Source organism: Notolepis coatsorum (genome assembly GCF_963971535.1).
Source record: "Notolepis coatsorum genome assembly, chromosome: 18".
Classification (NCBI taxonomy): Eukaryota; Metazoa; Chordata; class Actinopteri; order Aulopiformes; family Paralepididae; genus Notolepis; species Notolepis coatsorum.
The window spans coordinates 45,562,209-45,580,833 of NC_140182.1; the positions used below are offsets into that span (position 1 = coordinate 45,562,209).

At 43.1% G+C, this 18,625-nt stretch overlaps 1 protein-coding gene across 1 annotated transcript in view; it reads right to left on the bottom strand.

Annotated features, from left to right (window-relative positions):
• The window catches only part of galnt18a (UDP-N-acetyl-alpha-D-galactosamine:polypeptide N-acetylgalactosaminyltransferase 18a), a 255,800-nt gene that overhangs the window by 155,577 nt on the left and 81,598 nt on the right, over nt 1-18,625 (bottom strand). The window contains exons 2-3 of the mRNA XM_084335039.1: nt 8,488-8,692; nt 3,353-3,519 (exon numbers count right to left, since the gene is read on the bottom strand). Of these exons, the coding sequence (XP_084191165.1) occupies nt 3,353-3,519; nt 8,488-8,692 (372 nt within the window). The remainder of the gene's footprint in view (nt 1-3,352; nt 3,520-8,487; nt 8,693-18,625) is intronic.

Here is an 18,625-nt window from a genome sequence, read left to right on the forward strand (position 1 = left end):
ATACTCCTTTGCCAACTTGCTGTACTTTGCTTGCAGGTCTGCAGCTGGATTATGAATAGTCCCAACTTTAACCAAGGTAACGTTAAAGCTAAAACTAGCTTTTCAAATAGCTCTTCAGCTAATGCTAATAACAGAGCCCCCCATCACACTGCTCTGTCGGGACGATGGCATTAAGAAAAGTTATAATTATTTTGTCTCGTCTTGTTTTAGTCAACAATATCAACATACATGAAGAGCAATTTCGTCCTGGTTTTTGTAAATTACATTTTTGTGTCCTCAGTTGTGGTCAACGATATTTAATAAACGATTTAGTCTCGTTAGCGTGACATGGTCTTCAATAACGTGACGTCACGTCTCGTTGTCGTCATGAAAAAAACCTTCGTTGACGAACATCTTTCGTCATCATTTTAGTTGACAAAATTAACACTGATGGGAGGCATAGTCTAGCAACGTTCAAGACAGGGGAGGGAAGAATTGAATATACGAAATTGGGATGGGAGAAAAAGTGGATAAAAAAAATAGATTCTGCTCAACCACTTGTAAGGCGGAGTCATCCGCATATAAAAAAAGGTCACATGAGCAAGCTGCTTTCAGGTCATTGATATACAGGAGTAAGAGCAGTGGACCCAATACACTCCCTTGAGGGATTGTACCAATTTGGGTAAACAAAAGCATTGAGCAGGGTAAACTTCCCTTACCCAAAATGCTTCAATCCTGTCATCATATTACTTGTGTCAAACTCATTAAAAAGTTCATTAACACATCCCACGCCGGAAACGGCTTACGACGTGTTTCAAGTTCATGCGAATTCTGCCATTCCACGGCGTACAACGTTATTGAGATCATATAAAAAAAATTCGCCATGTTATTCATAATTCCCTCACGGAGCCTGGTCTGATGCAGTGGGAGCCTGCACAACTCTGCAACGCTTCAATACTGCCGCCTGGTGGATGATCGGCGAGTTACCAAACCGGAAATGGACGAGTCGATCTCGGTGCGTCTGGGAAATGCGTCCGGCACTCACATATTGTCGCGGGACTCTAGACACACACTGTGTATATGGATCACTGCCATAACTCAATAATCAACATGATTTGGGCATGTATTATTATTATACAAACCGGAAATGGATTGACTCGATCGCCGTCAAATAAGTGGGATCTTTTTGCTCCAGTCTCATCGCCCAACGGTAAGAGGACGCTGACGTAATTTTCAAGGCGATTGTACATTTCTTTGTACAAACCAACTGATCAATAAATCAACCTATACTACATAAAGCATTTACTGACAATCACAGACTTATAAATGACCCCCCCCCCCCCCCCCCCTCCCGTTCATCCGCGCATGATGAGTCATAACGTTTAGGATCGTATTCAGTTGGATTTTTTAATATAGAGTGTATCACGAATAAACTGCAATCGATAATCTATATTATGCGTTTAGGCCTATAACTAGCGTTCTAGGAATTACTGCAGAAAACGATATTTTCGTATGAATGTATGAATGAAAAAGTATAACGTTCCCACATCCTGAACGATAGATAATCGATGTTGAATGGGCCATAGTAATGTCAATTTAGCAACACAATTTAAAAAGTTATAGCCCTGCAAAGAAGGTGAACATCTCCATAGACTTAGAGTGGTGGCAGAGAGTGGTATAAGATGCTCAAATTGCGTGGCAGGGAATGTGTTAAAATTCAAATTGTCTGGGCCTGTATTGTTAAAACTCAATATAAAAGCATAAAATAGGAGAGCCAGAAGCGCACCAATCTTTCCTGCCACCATGTTGGTTGGCACCCTGCATGGTTGCCTCTGCCGTCGGTGTGTGAATGTGTGAGTGAATGGGTAAAATGTGAGGAACAAATTGTAAAGCACTTTGGATACAAATGCTTTATAAATGCACCATTTACCATTTAGTCTCCACTAGTCTAACGCACACCTTAATCTCACTGTAACTGTAGTGAACTCGCCCCAGTCCTTAACCAACTATACACTATGTATGCTAATAAAGACAGGACAGCTGTTTCAATTGCAAATCGCTGGTGGTCGTTCGTTGGTACGAAAAACACCCAGCAGTAGAACCCCCAGTGGCACCCTTCATGTTTCTACACTAAAAGATGCATTATGAACTGGAGACTATACTGTACAGTATGTGATTCTGTCAATATTTCAACATACATATAAGCCGACATGGCATATAGAGTAGAGAGTCTGCCTAGAAGAATGGAATGGACTATTGCAGGTGGAGGCAGCGTGTAAGGCGGCAGCGTGAAAGCGGCAGCCTCCAGCAGCAGGGATGAGTGGGCCTGGCTACACTCATCCATCACAACACGGGAGAGAAACCAGACAAGAGGGAATTAGTGTCTGTTGGTTTGTTTAAAAATGTTGACCTAATGTAATCGTGCCGTTGGCTGAAACAACAGCTTCACCAACAGACAGTGACGTATCTGTCAGGTCCAAAAGCTCATCCTCTCCGACCTTTTCTGTCCGTCAAATCAGAAACTAAATCTGGCGGAGATGGACAAGTCATCAGCCCTGTCCCAGAAACGGACAGACCTCATTGAAAGATAATTAAAAACAGACATGGAAGGACAGACACGACGGATCAATGTCACGAGGGCCCTTAGACCTGCCTCATGGTATCGATTTTGAAACAGACGTACAATTGATGGACAGACACAACGGGTCAATGTGGCCTTCAGCCTTACAGTATAGATGTGGCGGTATGCTGTAGATTTGGTCGTGTTTGTTTTTTGTGATTAGAGCGTGCTGATATCAGCTGATAGATGTTTTTTTGTGTGTGTTATTAGAGTGTGTCTCAGATCAGCTGATAGCTGTTTTTGTGTGTGTGTGTTATTAGTGTCCGACCTAGACTAATGTTAAAGGACTGTACTTAGGCCTAATTTTGACTTCTCGCCATTACCAGAGATTGTCCCTGTTTTTCCCTTTTCATAAAGTGTATGTTTTGGTAGATCTCAGCCTACCTTTCACACTGCCATTGATGTTGAAAAGTGTTGAAAATATGCTCCATTAATAATAAGCAGCACCCAGGAGTTAATAACAAGTGCACCCAACTGAAGTTTTCCATGCAGCGCTTCTAGTAGAATGTAGCGTGATTTTTTTTTTCAAAAGGCAGTTACATAATTATACCTACTGTAGCGACTTTAAAACAACTCACACCCCTTTTCAAAATCAATGGCAGTGTGAATGCCGTTTAGTAAGGTGGAGCGGATAACAGCTAAAACACACACACCATATACACCTACGAACACCACATCTGTTAATGACGGGGGCAATCTCCCCTTGAAAATGTGGCTGGTATTGTCCTTTAAAGGTCCATTTGTGGTTCTTACGGCTGTTGCTGTGGTCGTCCACCAGGATGATCTCTTTGAGCAGGTGGGACGGCGTCCTCAGGATGACCGTGTGGATGGAGCGCAGCAGCACAGACAGAGCCTCGTTGACGAAGATGAAGATGACGCTGAGCTGAGGAAGATCTGACGAGTATGATATGTTCCTGCATCTGAATGAGCAGAGACATAGAGAGAGAGAGAAAGAGGGAGAGAGAGAGACAGAGAGATTTTTTAGATTTTTTTTTTTTTACATAATCTCATTACAAGGTGTGTGTCAATACAATTAAATAAATACACATTACATCTCACATCATACATGTGTTCTCATCATACTCAAAAACACATGAGAGATCTCACATAAAGGCAGTGTTAAAATACAACTGCCTCTCTATAACACAACAAATAACTTCATTGAAGCTCCACCGAAACATAAATTCATCAATATTATTCACAAGTGAATAAAATCTAAAATCCACTCTGACCCTGGCTCTTACCAATGCCTTAACCCTTTCACTGCCGCACTACCAAAACGGTTAACCCTTTCACTGTGACAATTCACAGAAGGTTAACCATTTCACTGCCACACAACAGCCGGTTAAGCCGGCGACCCTCGGTTGTGTAATAGTAAAGGATTAACCTTCTGTCGTGTGGCAGTGAAAGGGTTAAACATTGGCATCAGCTCACCACCTGAGCCATTCTCCATTTGTATTTTCCTGCTCTTATACTATAGATGGCCATTTTGGCCTGACCCATAATACAATTCAATGTTTGCCACTTCATTACATTTTCTTTTTTGTAACCAGCATCAAACAAAAAAGCTGTTTCACTCCAACTCTCACCACAGTTCAAAACTGTTCAATGTTTCGAACAGACCTTCAAGTCTTTTACATTATAAAAAACAGTGGACATTTGTTTCTGATTCCTGACAAAAAGGACAACAAATTGATACATTGGGATTTAGTTTTGCAATAAAACTATTGACCGTTACTTCCCCCTTCAAAATTTTCCACTGAAGGTCACCTGTCCTCTAATTTAGCGGTGGTTTATACAGCACTCTCCACACTGGTGTACATTTATCTTGGACCTTCAGTCTCTTTCTCCACACAGTGTCTGTTCTTCCACTCAATTGAGTTTTATTCAATGCTTTGACACAATATTTATACATATGTTTCCCATTCAACATATACAGATTTAGTAGGTACAACTTATGAGCAACCCAACATGGGTCCCATCAGTCCAGTTTGGTAAATTTCAAGACCCAGCTCAGGGAACGAATCACCCTCTGTTTTCTGTTCCACTGAAATATTCCCATAACATGTCTTGTTCCTCGATGCTCAGTTTTCCAGTCCATGCATTTAAAATGTCTCTGGTATGACGGGCTGTGCCTCAGACCCAGTAGAGATGCCACTGCCCCTGTGTTGTGAAGTCCTGGCCCGGCTACATCCACTACATGTCTCAGTTTTACTGCCCCAACTGGTCACGCTCAGGTCTACTATTGTCCTGAATGTCTAGCCGGGCACCATAAATTAAAGGTTCTTCTAGCAGTGAAGTTTCTAACTTCAGTTTGTTTCATAAATAAAACCCATGCTCTAAAAGTAATCTGATAAAAAAGAGACATTTCACACAAATGTGCAAAATTACAGTCAGTTGACCACATAACGCACGCACTCGTGGAACTTTGTGCTCGTCTGCCGGCTCGAGGCTGCATCCAAAACACACTTTGAACGTTTCATTTGCCACCTTTCGATCGCCACCACACTCAACCAATTGCATGCTTCGGGTCTCAAGTTACATGACGATATATCCGGCGAGCGTCATTTGACAGACCGCTCCGTCAAATGACCACGTCCGGAAATAAATGGTCCTGAACTGACCAATCACTGCTGATGGCGAAAATTATTGATCACCATTGTAGCCAACGAGTGTCCACTCCGAAAGAGATCCCACACGGGTGGGTGAGAGTGGGGGAAGGTGACACAAGAAGACAAAGAAGCCCATTGTTTTGACTTGTGCGTCTGAATGAATGGCAGCGGATGGCCATTTTGGATAATCACGCTGTATTTTTTTACCGGTACACACATTACAAAAACCTTTGTGAAACACCATCTTCCATGGGATTTTTATAAACTTTGGACCTGTACTACATAAGACTTCAGGCTATGGAACCGTTATGTTTTACAGCTCCTACCTCTCAACAGGAACTTAAAAACATCTGGCAACCACTAAACAGAAATGTGAGTACACAAAACGTTTACTTCAGTGTATTCAAACCTCTGTTACTCTATTTCATTAGCACTCAAAGTGATTTTTCTTTATTGTGTAAGGAACTGTTACCTTTCAAAGGAGACCAGACTCATGCATGTGCTATACGTATAAAGTATAAAAAATCGCAAATGACTTTGGGTATGCAATCGTCCAAAAAGTCTAATAAAGTAGTCCCATTTTTGCCCGATGCTTACGTGGTTAAGCCTTGGAGTTGATATGTCCTTTTACAGAAAGGACCTTCAGTAACGCCACACCTTTTTCCGGTTCCATAGCCTGAAATCTTATCTAGTACAGGGCCCCGTTCCATGTACGTGGTTCAACTAAGTCGATCAAGATGTCATTATCCAGCTTCAGTTAACCCGATGTTCAAAGCCGGGATTTTCCTGTTTCACAAAGCAGGATTCAGTCTCGTTAACTCAAGCCAGACTTGAGAGTCAGGCTCAAGTCAGGCTAGATGCGCGCTCCCGTTTTAGGTGGAAAGCCAGCACGTATCGATGGCAGAGACCCTGATTCTCAACGGCATTGATTGATTAATTGATTTAAGACTTTATTGACAGATTGCAATAGGCTCAATCGCCTCGCCGACAAGTTAAATGCGTTATCTATAGGCTAATTCTAAGTCCCTCATTACCTCAATCAATCAGATTATATTTCTTTAAACTTGCCTGCTGGATTGAATAATCAAATGAGATCTTGCTAGCGAAAATAACTAGTTAACTGTTATACAGAATTACGAGACGGCTTTCTTGCCCATTGATTGATGTATAGTCAATGTTTAACTTATCTCCTATGTGGTCCAACGGGTTGTCCTTTTGACTTCCACACGGACGACCGGGGTTCAAGACCCGCCTAGTCTTTTCCTTCTTTTTGCAATATAGGAATAATTCAATTTGGTGCACGTTGAGAGCTATATAAAGAATGACATCCTCAATGCATGTAGATTTATAACATTTTAACTTAAAACCAGGCTACTTTGGCGTATAATCATTAATATTATATTCAAAAAAATCATATTGGAAACACGGGGATTTGAACCCGGGTCGCAAAATTAGCAGGCTTGAGCACTACCGCTGGGCCACTGGGACAGATGGGATAAATTCATTGTTTATACATTAATGAACGAGAGACCCGTGTTTAGAATATCCTTTGTTTTGAATGAAGTTTATCTCTTTATCCTCATTCATTAATGTGACGTCAACGGCTCATTCAATTTCTCAAATCCGTCAAACAGCGCATCTCATCAGACATCTTAATCCCAGTTACAATTAAAATAACCACATCATGTGTACATCGCACGAGCGAGCGCCACCGTCGCCACGGTATATATAACGTGCATTATTTAGGACAAAGTGAATTTAATATCAGCATTTTGGGTCTATTTTACATTTCAAAAGCCCCCTCTGGAAGAATGGAGCACAAAAACGTAATTCAGAATGGTATAATGCAGATCGTAGACTGTGGGAATAGTTTCAGGAAACGGGCTGTCACTTCTTTGCGGGGGCGTGGCGATAGTTCAGGCTAACTTGAACTTGAACTCTGCTTTCGAGCAGGCTCAAACTTTTGGATATGTTGTCATGGTGATTTGGGAAATCCTGGTACATGAAATCGGAAAGTCAGGCTAACCGAGTTATCCAGCTAAAGTTATCCGGCTAACTCGGTTATCCCGGTACATGGAACGGGGCCCAGGTCCAAAGTTGATAACAATCCCACGGAAAATGAGTGTTTTACACATGTTTTTCTCATGTCTGTAGCGGTAATAATTCAGTATGCTTATCCAAAATGCCCGTCCGTGGGAATACATTCTCACGGAGCACGACATGCGAGAAAATAATTCTCCTTTCTTCGTCTTCTTCTCTCCCTTTGATGTAGTAATCATCCCTCATATGAAGTACATAATTTCATTGGCTACAAAAACGGTGAACTGGTGACTGGTCCAGGCGGTTCAGGGCCAGGCGAAACCGGACTGGACGTGGTCACACAAAACTGACGCTAATTGGTTGTTTGGTATTGTAACCTGAGATCGGAAGCACGTAATAGGCAAAGCTGGCCGACTGCCAAACAAGCCCCCTACTTACCCCTATACACACCAAAACATGCAGTAAACTAACAATACACACTAATTACAATATTTACATAAATAAATACGAAGAAAAGATAGATAGATAAAGATAGAAAAAGTAGCACTCACACCACTTCCACGCACCTCTCACTCAAATCAATCTCACTCCCAGAATGCACACACACACACAGACAGAGAGAAAGAGAGAGAGAGAGACAGAGAGAGAGAGAGAGAGAGAGAGAGAGAGAGACACACACACACTAACACACACACACACACACACACACACACACACACACACACACACACACACACACACACACACACACACACACACACACACACACACACACACACACACACACACACACACACACACGGAAACATAAAAAATTAAAACTGCATTTCAGGATTAGGGGATCATTCCTTTGTGTGTCTGTGGCTGGAGGACAGGAATAAGTCCCTGCTATCAAATGAAAGCCCCATAACTTACATTTCTGGGTTTTCTTCTTTTATTCAATCAAACATTGAGATGGTCCTTTGTGTGCTGAGTCTACAGGGATTATGATACACATTTAAAACACATTGTATTATATAAGAAATGCATGGGCAACAGGGGGAAAGACAACCAGCTTTTGCCTGAATCCTGGTAAAATTCCCCTTTTACTAAAAATATTTTCTTTTCTCCAATGACAGCAAAATACTACAGCAATACACTGCTATATTAAGCTTGATTTGATTGATACATTGATTGATTGATTGGTTGATTGATTGAATGATTGATTGCCCGACTGAGTGATTTGAATCAACTAACCCATCCGGTCGGAGGTCGGGGATGAGTCGGGTGAGGGAGATGCGGTCGCTGAGGTAACCGTTGTAGCCGTAGTAACGGAACTTCTTCAGCGCCACCCTGCGGCTCTCAGGGCCGAGGCTGTGACCCCAACGAGCGAAGAGAGAGGCGGCAGGGTCGGAGTCCAACGAAGACGAGACGGGGTCCTCAATGTCCTTCTGAGGGGTCTCTGTGGAGGGAGGGCGAGAGAGAGGGAGAGAGAGAGAGGGAGAGAGAGAATGGGAGAGTAAGTAATATAAATGTGTAAAAGTAAGTAAAAAAGTAAATGTGTAGGTGGGGGATAGATATACTATATATAAGATATACATGTAGGTGTATTGTTTGGGATGGTTTATGCATGTGTTGCCTGGGGACGTAGGGTGACTCAGTATGAAACAATGCACATTTGCATCATCCATTCCCCAAAGACTTTTCTGAAGTCGTCTTCAGAGGACGTGCTTGTCATTCGTCGTTACCCCGCAGAGACATTTTGTGACACTTAAATTAACACCGTTCACACGGGGAAATCACCGCGACCGAGCGCAAGGTTATCACACAGACACACTGGCGTTTCAGGAGATGAAATACTAATTTCAGCAGCATGAGAAAAGGACAGGATCGTGAATGGGATGCAACATACACGGCTCGTCTCTTTCTGGAAATCCTCTGTAGAATTAAATCCCTTCAAACACCCCAGGTAGCAATTTCCTTTCATCTAGATAATAGCCTCCTATGCTGTTCTACTACCATGTACACTGAGCGTCTTCCCATGCGTGCTGGAAGCTGAATAATGAGAGTATAAATCAGGTGATATAGCTGTATATTTTGTTTGATCGCAACCTAGCGCCAGTGTTTGTTTACAGCTCTTGTGTGCAACACATTGTATTTCAATCGGAATATATTTCGTTCTGCTCTGATTTTCTTTTTGTTCCACTGCTAGTCTCTCTCCACACTGTGTTAGACTAGACTAGTAGGAACAACCATAGAACTATATGAGGGAACAACCATAGAACTACGAGGGAACAACGTCTCCCTGTGCCCTCCCCCTGCAGTTCGCCTGGGCCCCTCAAGGGCGGCGCGCCCCACAGTTAGAGAACCACTGCTTTAGACCCACGCAGAACAATATTTGCTCACAAGAGAAAGCATGATTGCAATATTGGTAAAATATGTACAGCACTGTGTCGTGTGCATGCAGGAGGTAACAACTGACCAAGGCACTGACTATCACACCATGAAACACCTCTAGTAATAGTCTCGACTATTATTCTATTATTCCAGACCAGGGGCGGCTGACTGATTATGACGATTTGTGCGTCGCCCTCCCTGCCACAGGTGATTAAAAAAACTAAACCCCTGCCCCAAAATAATGATGCTGTATGATAAATATAATAATAATTAAAAAAATCCTGCCTCTGAATATCATAGTCCAATCGGCCGCAGCATCTAATTTTGTCCTGGAATTAATCTCAGAATCACTGTCTGACTCCATGGGCGACTTAGCTCTGGCTGCCGATCGCCCCTCAGTCCTCTCGTACATGCATGTGTTGGCCTTTAAAAAAAAGAAAATTTACACCACGACCTCCATTGCATTTCTATGGGTTATTATAGTGCAAGCCCTTACGTGTTTTCATCATATGTGTTACACTAATAAAACAAATAGTCTATTGGCATTCGTTTGACATCACGTCCGGAATCACGCCAACCAGAAAATAACTAACACTAATAGTTGTTGACTTGTTGTCGTCGTCGAAAATGTATAATAATCACAAGATACATTCAGTGCTGGATCTAACGAAATGGATTTATGGAGACACATTTATGGAAAGTTCAAGCCCGGACCACAAAGCTTCTCGAAGGGTTAGTTAGTGCGACACACAACGGCTCTTCCAATTCGTACGGTGATGTTCTACCGGCAGCAAAAAAGTTACCGGCAGCCTCTGCGTTATGATATTATGATATGAAAATGTAATTGTAGTGCTGTCAGACCCGGATACGGGTTGTCTTTTCCATTTATTTTCTTCTCTGAGTGCTTCGTTTACATGTTAAAATCACAACGATTTTCTTCTGGGGGACAATGCCCACACACCCCTACAGGGGTTTGGTTTACAAACATGTCACCTTTTTCACCTCGTATCAGTTTGCAGGTCTGGTTATATACTGTAGTTACTGAAACAGATTGAATATGTGTCACCGCCCCACCTAGAATATTTGTCACCAGCCACCACTGGCGACACGGTGGTGTAGTGGTTAACACTGTCGCCTCACAGCTAGAAGGTCCTGGGTTCGATTCCCGCTTGGGGACCAGGTTCCAGCGTTGCCAGTTACCCAGGTGGGGTATCACCCGGGCCTTTCTGTGTGGAGTTTGCATGTTCTCCCCGTGCTCCCAAGGGTTTCCCCTCCTGATAAGATAAACCCAATGGAAAAACATGCAGAACAGATCGCGTCCCTGATGTAGACGGACAGGAGCACTTGGATTGGTCCCCGGGCGCAGCGCACGCTGTAGCCCTTGTCTGCTCCTGACTGCCCTTGGGGGGGAAGGACGACGGGGGGGAAGTGCAGAGAACATTTCATTCAGCGACTCAGTGCATGTAAATGTGTGTGTGTTCCTGTGGGTCACCCATCACATGTGTGTGTGTGTGTTAAATCTGCATGACAAATAAAGACTTCCTCTTCTTCTTCACTATTCCAGACATCACCAACACACTGAGGAGGCTATACAACCTTTGCTTTTGTGGGCAGCACTGTGGCCAGTGGATTGCATCCAATCATACCAACCCGCCCCTTGAATTCCATCTGAGTTGAATTGAACAAAATGCTTACTATGTGGTTTTGCACAGAGGTTGCAGGTAGGAGCTATTAGCACTGAGTGGAAGCAAACTGCTGTGGCTATACTTGAAAGTAATAGATGTGAAATGCCTGACCAAAGCACATTCAATAGTAACGTCTGTGGCTGACGAGGTAAATCCATGGGTCCATCATCATTTTATTTTCCCTACAGTAGTTCTGTATTAGTTCACATTTTTACATTTACATTTTGTCATTTAGCTGATGCTTTTATCCAAAGCGACTTACAAGTTTTGCAGTTTCTCAAGTTTCTTTATTAGTTGTCATACAGAAGTACAGAATACTTGTATACAAAATGCTTCTTTCTGTTACGCTCCAGAGACTGTGCTAGACAAAAATAGATAAGTATAAAATAAGTATAGCAAGTATAAAATAGAAGTCAAGTACGTGGACAAAAGTGTTCAGTATATACATATATACAATGTACGACAAGTCACCAGGAAGGGTACAACTCTATCAGCTGAGTAACAATGTTCATCAAAGTGTTCAAACTTGAGTGTCTTTAGACAACGGCGTTCGGCTGTCGTAATTGTGGTGGGAAGTTCCTTTGATGAAAACAACCACATATCACCTGTATACCTGACATAACAATCACCACATATCACCTCTATACCTGACATAACCACATATCACATGTATACCTGACATAACAATCACCACATATCACCTCTATACCTGACATAACAACCACATATCACCTGTATACCTGACATAACAATCACCACATATCACCTCTATACCTCACATAACAACCACATATCACATGTATACCTGACATAACAACCACATATCACTTGTATACCTGACACAACAACCACATATCACTTGTATACCTGACATAACAATCACCACATATCACTTGTATACCTGACACAACAACCACATATCACTTGTATACCTGACATAACAATCACCACATATCACCTGTATACCTGACACAACAATCACCACATATCACATGTACTGTATACCTGACACAACAATCACATATCACCTGTATACCTGTATCATGAATCATGCTTTCTGGGGGGAGGGGTGTGTCTCTCAGAGTAGTCTATTATTCTATATTCTGAGCGTGGATATTTTCATGTTCTTTATCTTTCTCTTCAAGCCACCACCTTTACTGACATTGTCTCTCGGACCAAATCCCATAATCCTACTCAATTAAGCCAGGGGCTTCATTTTCTTATTAGACTTAGGAAAGACAAAGAATAAAAGATAACATTTCTGCAGTTTTCTCATTAATTCATAGTAGTGGAGATGCATTCCAATTCCGGCAAAACAATGTGATTAAAAACCTTAGATAAGACCTTTTTTGCTTCCCTGGGTGACATGGTGGTGGTGGTGTTGTTGTAATTACTGTACATTACAATTACAATCAGACACCCGTGAAGGGAAAGATCCCACTCTCTGTAAGAAAAATGGGTTCTGTGAGTTCTTGAGGTCTTGTGAAGGAAGACTAAACACAAACTGTTTCTTTTTCATCACCCTTTACTAAAAATATTCAATATCAAAAGATTAAATGTTTCTTCAAAGAGTCATACAGTAACAGAGTGACTGGTGCACCAAGGTTAAAGTTCAACATTCAACATGTCCAACACTGATACAGGCCAGTCATCCAAGGTTCCGTCATCTGTTTAAAAAATCTTCCAGAAATGGTGCTGTCTCTCTAACTGTGTGTGTGTGTGTGTGATTGTGTGTGTGTGTGTGTGTGTGTGTGTGTGTGTGTGTGTGTGTGTGTGTGTGTGTGTGTGGTGTGTGTGTGTGTGTGTGTGTGTGTGTGTGTGTGTGTGTGTGTGTGTGTGTGTGTATGTGTGTGTGTGTGTGTGTGTGTATATGGTTGACAGAGAGAAAAAGAAGAAAGAGACAAGAGATAAGACATTAACCCAGTTACATTAATTAATCATGTGACTAACTAGTTGATTGATTGCATTTCAAATGCGTAAACCAAACTATGCTGTAATTAACCCTCTTCACACCCCTGTGATGTACTTTAATTTGAGACAATTTATTCAGATCAGATATCCAACAAAAACGTTTTTGGAAAACGGATAAGTGATTTATCACTTGAAATACGACAATGAAATATGCATGTTAAAATACAGCAGTTAAAATGGGCTGAAAATAAGATAAGATAAGATTATCCTTTATTGATCCCCTTGGGGAAATTCAGGTATCATAGCAGCATGGGGGAGGGGGAGGGGAGATACAGGTAGTAAAAACAAGCAGTGTAAACAATATAACAAGTCAATATAATTAACTAACTAACTAACTGAAATATACAGTATACTATTCACAGTATCACATAAGGTCCAGAATGCATAAGGTAGTGTTATTGTCCTTTTTAGGTTCCTAGTAGTTGTAGTTGGATGTCTGGCAGTGGTCCCTGCCCACTGTTGTGGAGCCTGATGGCCGCTGGTATGAAGGACTGGCCGAGGCGGTTAGTTGAGTGTCGGGGGGGGGGTATGAGTCTGTGACTGAACGTGCTTCTCATCTTGACTAGCTCGTCGTAGAGGGGGTGGGAGGGATTCTCCAGGATAGCAGCCAGCTTCCTTCTCATCCCCCTCTCTGCCATCACCTCTAGTCTGACCAGCTCGACTCCCACCACAGAGCTAGCCTTCCTCACCAGCTTGTTCAGTTTGTTGGTGTCCCTCGAGTTGATGTAGCCCCCCCAGCATGCCACAGCATAGAAGAGGGCGTTGGCCACAACAGACTGGTAGAATGACTGCAGCAGTCTATTGCAAACATTGAAGGACCTGAGTCTCCTCAGGAACAACAGCCTGCTCTGTCCCTTCCTGTAGAAGGCCTCTGTGTTGTCCGACCAGTCCAGTTTATTGTCCAGGTGTACCCCAAGGAACTTATATGACTCCACCACCTCCACCTCCTCCCCTCAGATGGTGATGGGAATTGGGGGGGGGGGGGGGGCTCTTCTTGCCCCTCCGGAAGTCCACCACCAGCTCCTTGGTCTTACTGGTGTTGAGTTGGAGGTGGTTGCTGTCGCTCCACCCCACAAAGCTCTCCACCAGGGCTCATCGTCGGTGATGTAGCTTACGATGGAGGAGTCATCAGAGAACTTCTGCAGGTGGCACCCGCTTGAGTTGTGGCAGAAGTCTGAGGTATAGAGGGTGAAGAGGAAGGGTGACAGCACAGTTCCTTGGGGGGCGCCGGTGTTGCTCACCAGTACGTCAGTCTAACTGTCCTTTAGTCTGACGTACTGCGGTCTGTCAGTGAGGTAGTCCTTGATTCAGGCCACCAAGCCGTGCTCCAGCTGCATCACAGAGAGCTTCTCCGCTAGCAGTGACGGCTGGATGGTGTTGAAGGCACTGGAGAAGTCGAAGAACATAATCCTCACTGAGCTGCGCGGCTTCTCCAGGTGAGCGTAAGCTCTGTGGAGCATATAGATGATGGCGTCCTCCACCCTGATGTTTGCCTGGTATGCAAACTGCAGGGGGTCAAGGGAGTCACACACCAGGGGCTTGAGGTGTTGCAGGACCAGTCTCTCGAACGTCTTCATGACGTGTGACGTCAGAGCGACTGGCCTGTAGTCGTTGCTAGGGGTGGGACGATACATCGATCCAGATCGATACATCGATGTAATTATCAACAATCGAATCGGATCGATGCGATGTAATAAGATCGATTCATATCGATACTCTTATTTTGAAAATCCTGTGGCGAGTCTCATATCCGCCCAAGAACAACAGCAGTAGCTCCGTGTGTGTAGATGTTACAGCATAGCATTATCCCTTTCTGTGTGTGTGTGTGTGCGCGCGTCTTTGGAAAGACCAGATGAGGTCAGAGGAGTTTGATGTTTAAATGTTATTTAAACATAAACAATATAATACATAATAAATGTAGGCCTATACATGATCATGCAACATCAACAAATTGTTGTAGGAACTGTTTGGGAGAGGGAGGGTGTGAGTTTTGAGTTCCAAAAAATGTAGCTTAAAGTTTAAAGCTCAATATATAAAAACGTGGCACTTTACAGTGAACAGGAGGTCTATTTGTATTAAAAACAATAGATTGATTTTCCTTTAAATGTCTGGAAGAGCTCAAAAATACAAATGTCAAATGATATTTTCATTACCTTTTTTTTGTTGATCTAAATGTTACTGATTGTGTTAAATGGACATATGATATCATCTCATATCGATCGCAGGCACCTGAATCTAATCGTATCGTATTGTATCGTGAGAGACTTTGTGATATCGGCAAATATCATATCGTTGTCCAAAGAATCGATATTGTATCGTATCATGATGAAACTGGTGATTCCCACCCCTAGTCGTTGCGGGTGCTGGGTCGTCCCTTCTTGAGCACCGGGGACAATGCAGGAGGTCTTCCAGAGCTGGGGCACCCTCTCCAGCCTCAGGCAGAGGTTGAAGAGATGTTGGAGCGGTGCTGCCAGCTGCCCCGCACACGTTTGAGCACCCTGGGATTGGTGTGAATGAATGAATGAATGAAAACTTTATTTAACAGATTGCAGAATGGGTACAATACAGTACGGCTCAATACATACAATTGTTAAGGGGATGCAGACCTGAGAAAGACGTTTGTCTTGTTTCCATCAGGGTCCCCCATTTTCAATTCATATAGACATATATGACATACATGACATACAGATAGTCAGTACTGCTACATCTATACATTTATGACATACCAGATTTGCAAATACAGTACTGTTTGTGATACAGAAGGAGTCAAGAAAAGGGAGTATATACATTTGACGTAGAAACTGTACATTGGAGGTTGGGTGGGGGGGGTTGGGTACATTGGGATATTGACAACCATACTGGGTAATTTACATTGGAGGTGGTTGGGGGGGGGGGGGGGGCGGGGGGCACACTGTATAAACAAGTAACACTGTACATTGAGGGGGGGGGGGGAGGAGACACTGTACAAACAAACACAATTGTACATTGAACTATTGACAAAACCATACTAGGTAAATGACTGTACATTGGAGGGGGTTGGAATGATTGGGTTAGGATATTTACAGGGGCCAGTGTTGAATTGCAGTCTCCCGTAGGTGTCCCTTGAGAGAGGTTTTGAAAGTGGGTAGTGATCCACATTCCTTTACAGCTTTGGGTAGGGCGTTCCACATTGATGTGGCATAATTGCGAAACGTGTTTAGTCCCTTATTTGAGCCGAATCTGGGTTTGACATGATTTGTGGAGCTCCCTCTGGTGTTGTGATCGTGGTATTCACTGACCTTTGGGAAGTATTTTGACATGTACATGGGTACCTTGGTCGTGTAGTGTATCTTGTAGACCAGGCCCATTGCAAGTTGTTGTACTCTGTCGTCTACTCTAAGCCATCCTAGGTTGTCGAAGTGGGCAGGGGTGAGGTGGGTTCTAGGAGTAAGGTCAAGCAGTAGTCTGACCAGTTTGTTTTGAGATGTTTGTAATTTTGTTTTTAGCGCCTTTGAGGTGCTTTGGTACCATGAGGTGCAAGCATAGTCGTAGTACCCCTGAATGAGTGCTCCTGCCAGAGTCTTCAGGGTGTTCTTGTTTACCAGAGAGGAGATCCGGTACAAGAATCGAGTTCGTTGGTTGACTTTTTTTTATTACATTGGATGCCATTTTGTCACAGGAGAGATTAGCCCTCTAGGATGGACCCCAGGTAGGTAATTTCATCTTTCCTTGTGACAATATTGTCACCCACTGTAACTGAGAAGCCGTCGGTCTTGCTGAGTTTGTTATTTGAACCGAAGAGAATGGACTCTGTTTTGCCCATGTGTAATGATAGTTTGTTATCAGCGAGCCATATGCAGATTCTGCCTAGTTCCGAGCTGAGGGTTTTTTCAACCTGTAACTTGTTCTTGTCAGAGACCAGCAGGGCTGAGTCGTCCGCAAACAGGAACAAGTTGCAGTCACAAGCTGACGACATGTCATTTGCATAAATTAGGAACAGTAGCGGTCCTAGTATGCTTCCTTGTGGAACACCACAGCTCACTGTGAGGGGGGGGGATAGGGTACCGTTTACCTCCACCATCTGTTCCCTCCCCTCAAGGTAGGATTGCATCCAGCTCACTGATAGACTATCAAAACCAATTGCTTTTAGCTTGTCAATCAGAATGGAGTGATTGACCGTGTCAAAGGCCTTTTGTAGGTCCAGCATGACCATGCCGCAGTATTTGCCTGCGTCCACCTCTTGTTTGATGTGGTCATTCAAATAGAGAAGGCATGTGTCAGTGGAGTGGGATGTTCTGAAGCCAGATTGGAATTCGTAGATTAGATTTTTTTCCGCTAGGTACTTTTCGACCTTGTTCGTAGACTATTTTTTCCATGACTTTCGAGATGGAGGTGAGAATAGAAACAGGGCGGTAGTTGCCTGGGTCTAATTTGCTGCCCTTTTTGTGCAGAGGGGTCACCCTCGCAATTTTGAAGTCCTTGGGGACGTGTCCCTGTTTTATGGAGAGGTTTATTATGTGTGTGATGATTGGTGTGATGGCGGCTGCTGAGTCTCTGAGGAATTTGGAGGGGATGTTGTCATGGCCAGTGGCCTTGTTAGGTTGGAGGGCGCTCAGTTTATTGAGTACCTCATCTGTTGTTACCATTTCCAGCTTGAAGTCGTCCTTGCGGACCCCTAGGTTTTTGTAGAAAGCTACTATGTGTTCTACCCCATAAAGCCCTGAGTGGGAGGGTAGTTTGTTTACCAGTGTTGTGGCTATGTTTGTGAAGAAAATGTTTAAGTAATTGGCTACATCCAGCTTGTCTGTGATGAGCGTGTTGTCAGTTTTTATGTTTATGTTTGAGAATCTGGTTTTAAGTTTTTTACTGCATCCTAGTTGATTATTGAGTAATTTCCAAAGTTCACGTGGTTTGTTTTTGTTTTCCTCAGTTTTGTCATTGATGAAATTCTTTTTTGCTAGTGTTGTCCGGTCCTCTGGCCTTATTCACACTAATCTTGGAGAGGTGCCTCATGACCTGGCTGTTAGTGATGTAACCTGGCTTGTTATGTGACAGCTCAGTACAAGACCTAGAACCTGTGAAGGGTCCTTTGATCTTTGTCTGTGAAATCCATGACAATGAAGAGACTATTCAATGATGATTGGATATCCACATTTTCAATTAAACAAATCATAGCATTTTGCTACTGAAGCTCCACACTGATACACATGGGATAGAACCACGGATCCGGGGTCACACAAACAAGTTGTGTTATAGCCAGTCTTCCTAAAGAAGTCCCTTTTTTCAATCGCCCACGGATGTGCATTTATGATGGTGTTACGTTACAACATGCTGAAATAATATTGGTAACACTTTATAATAAC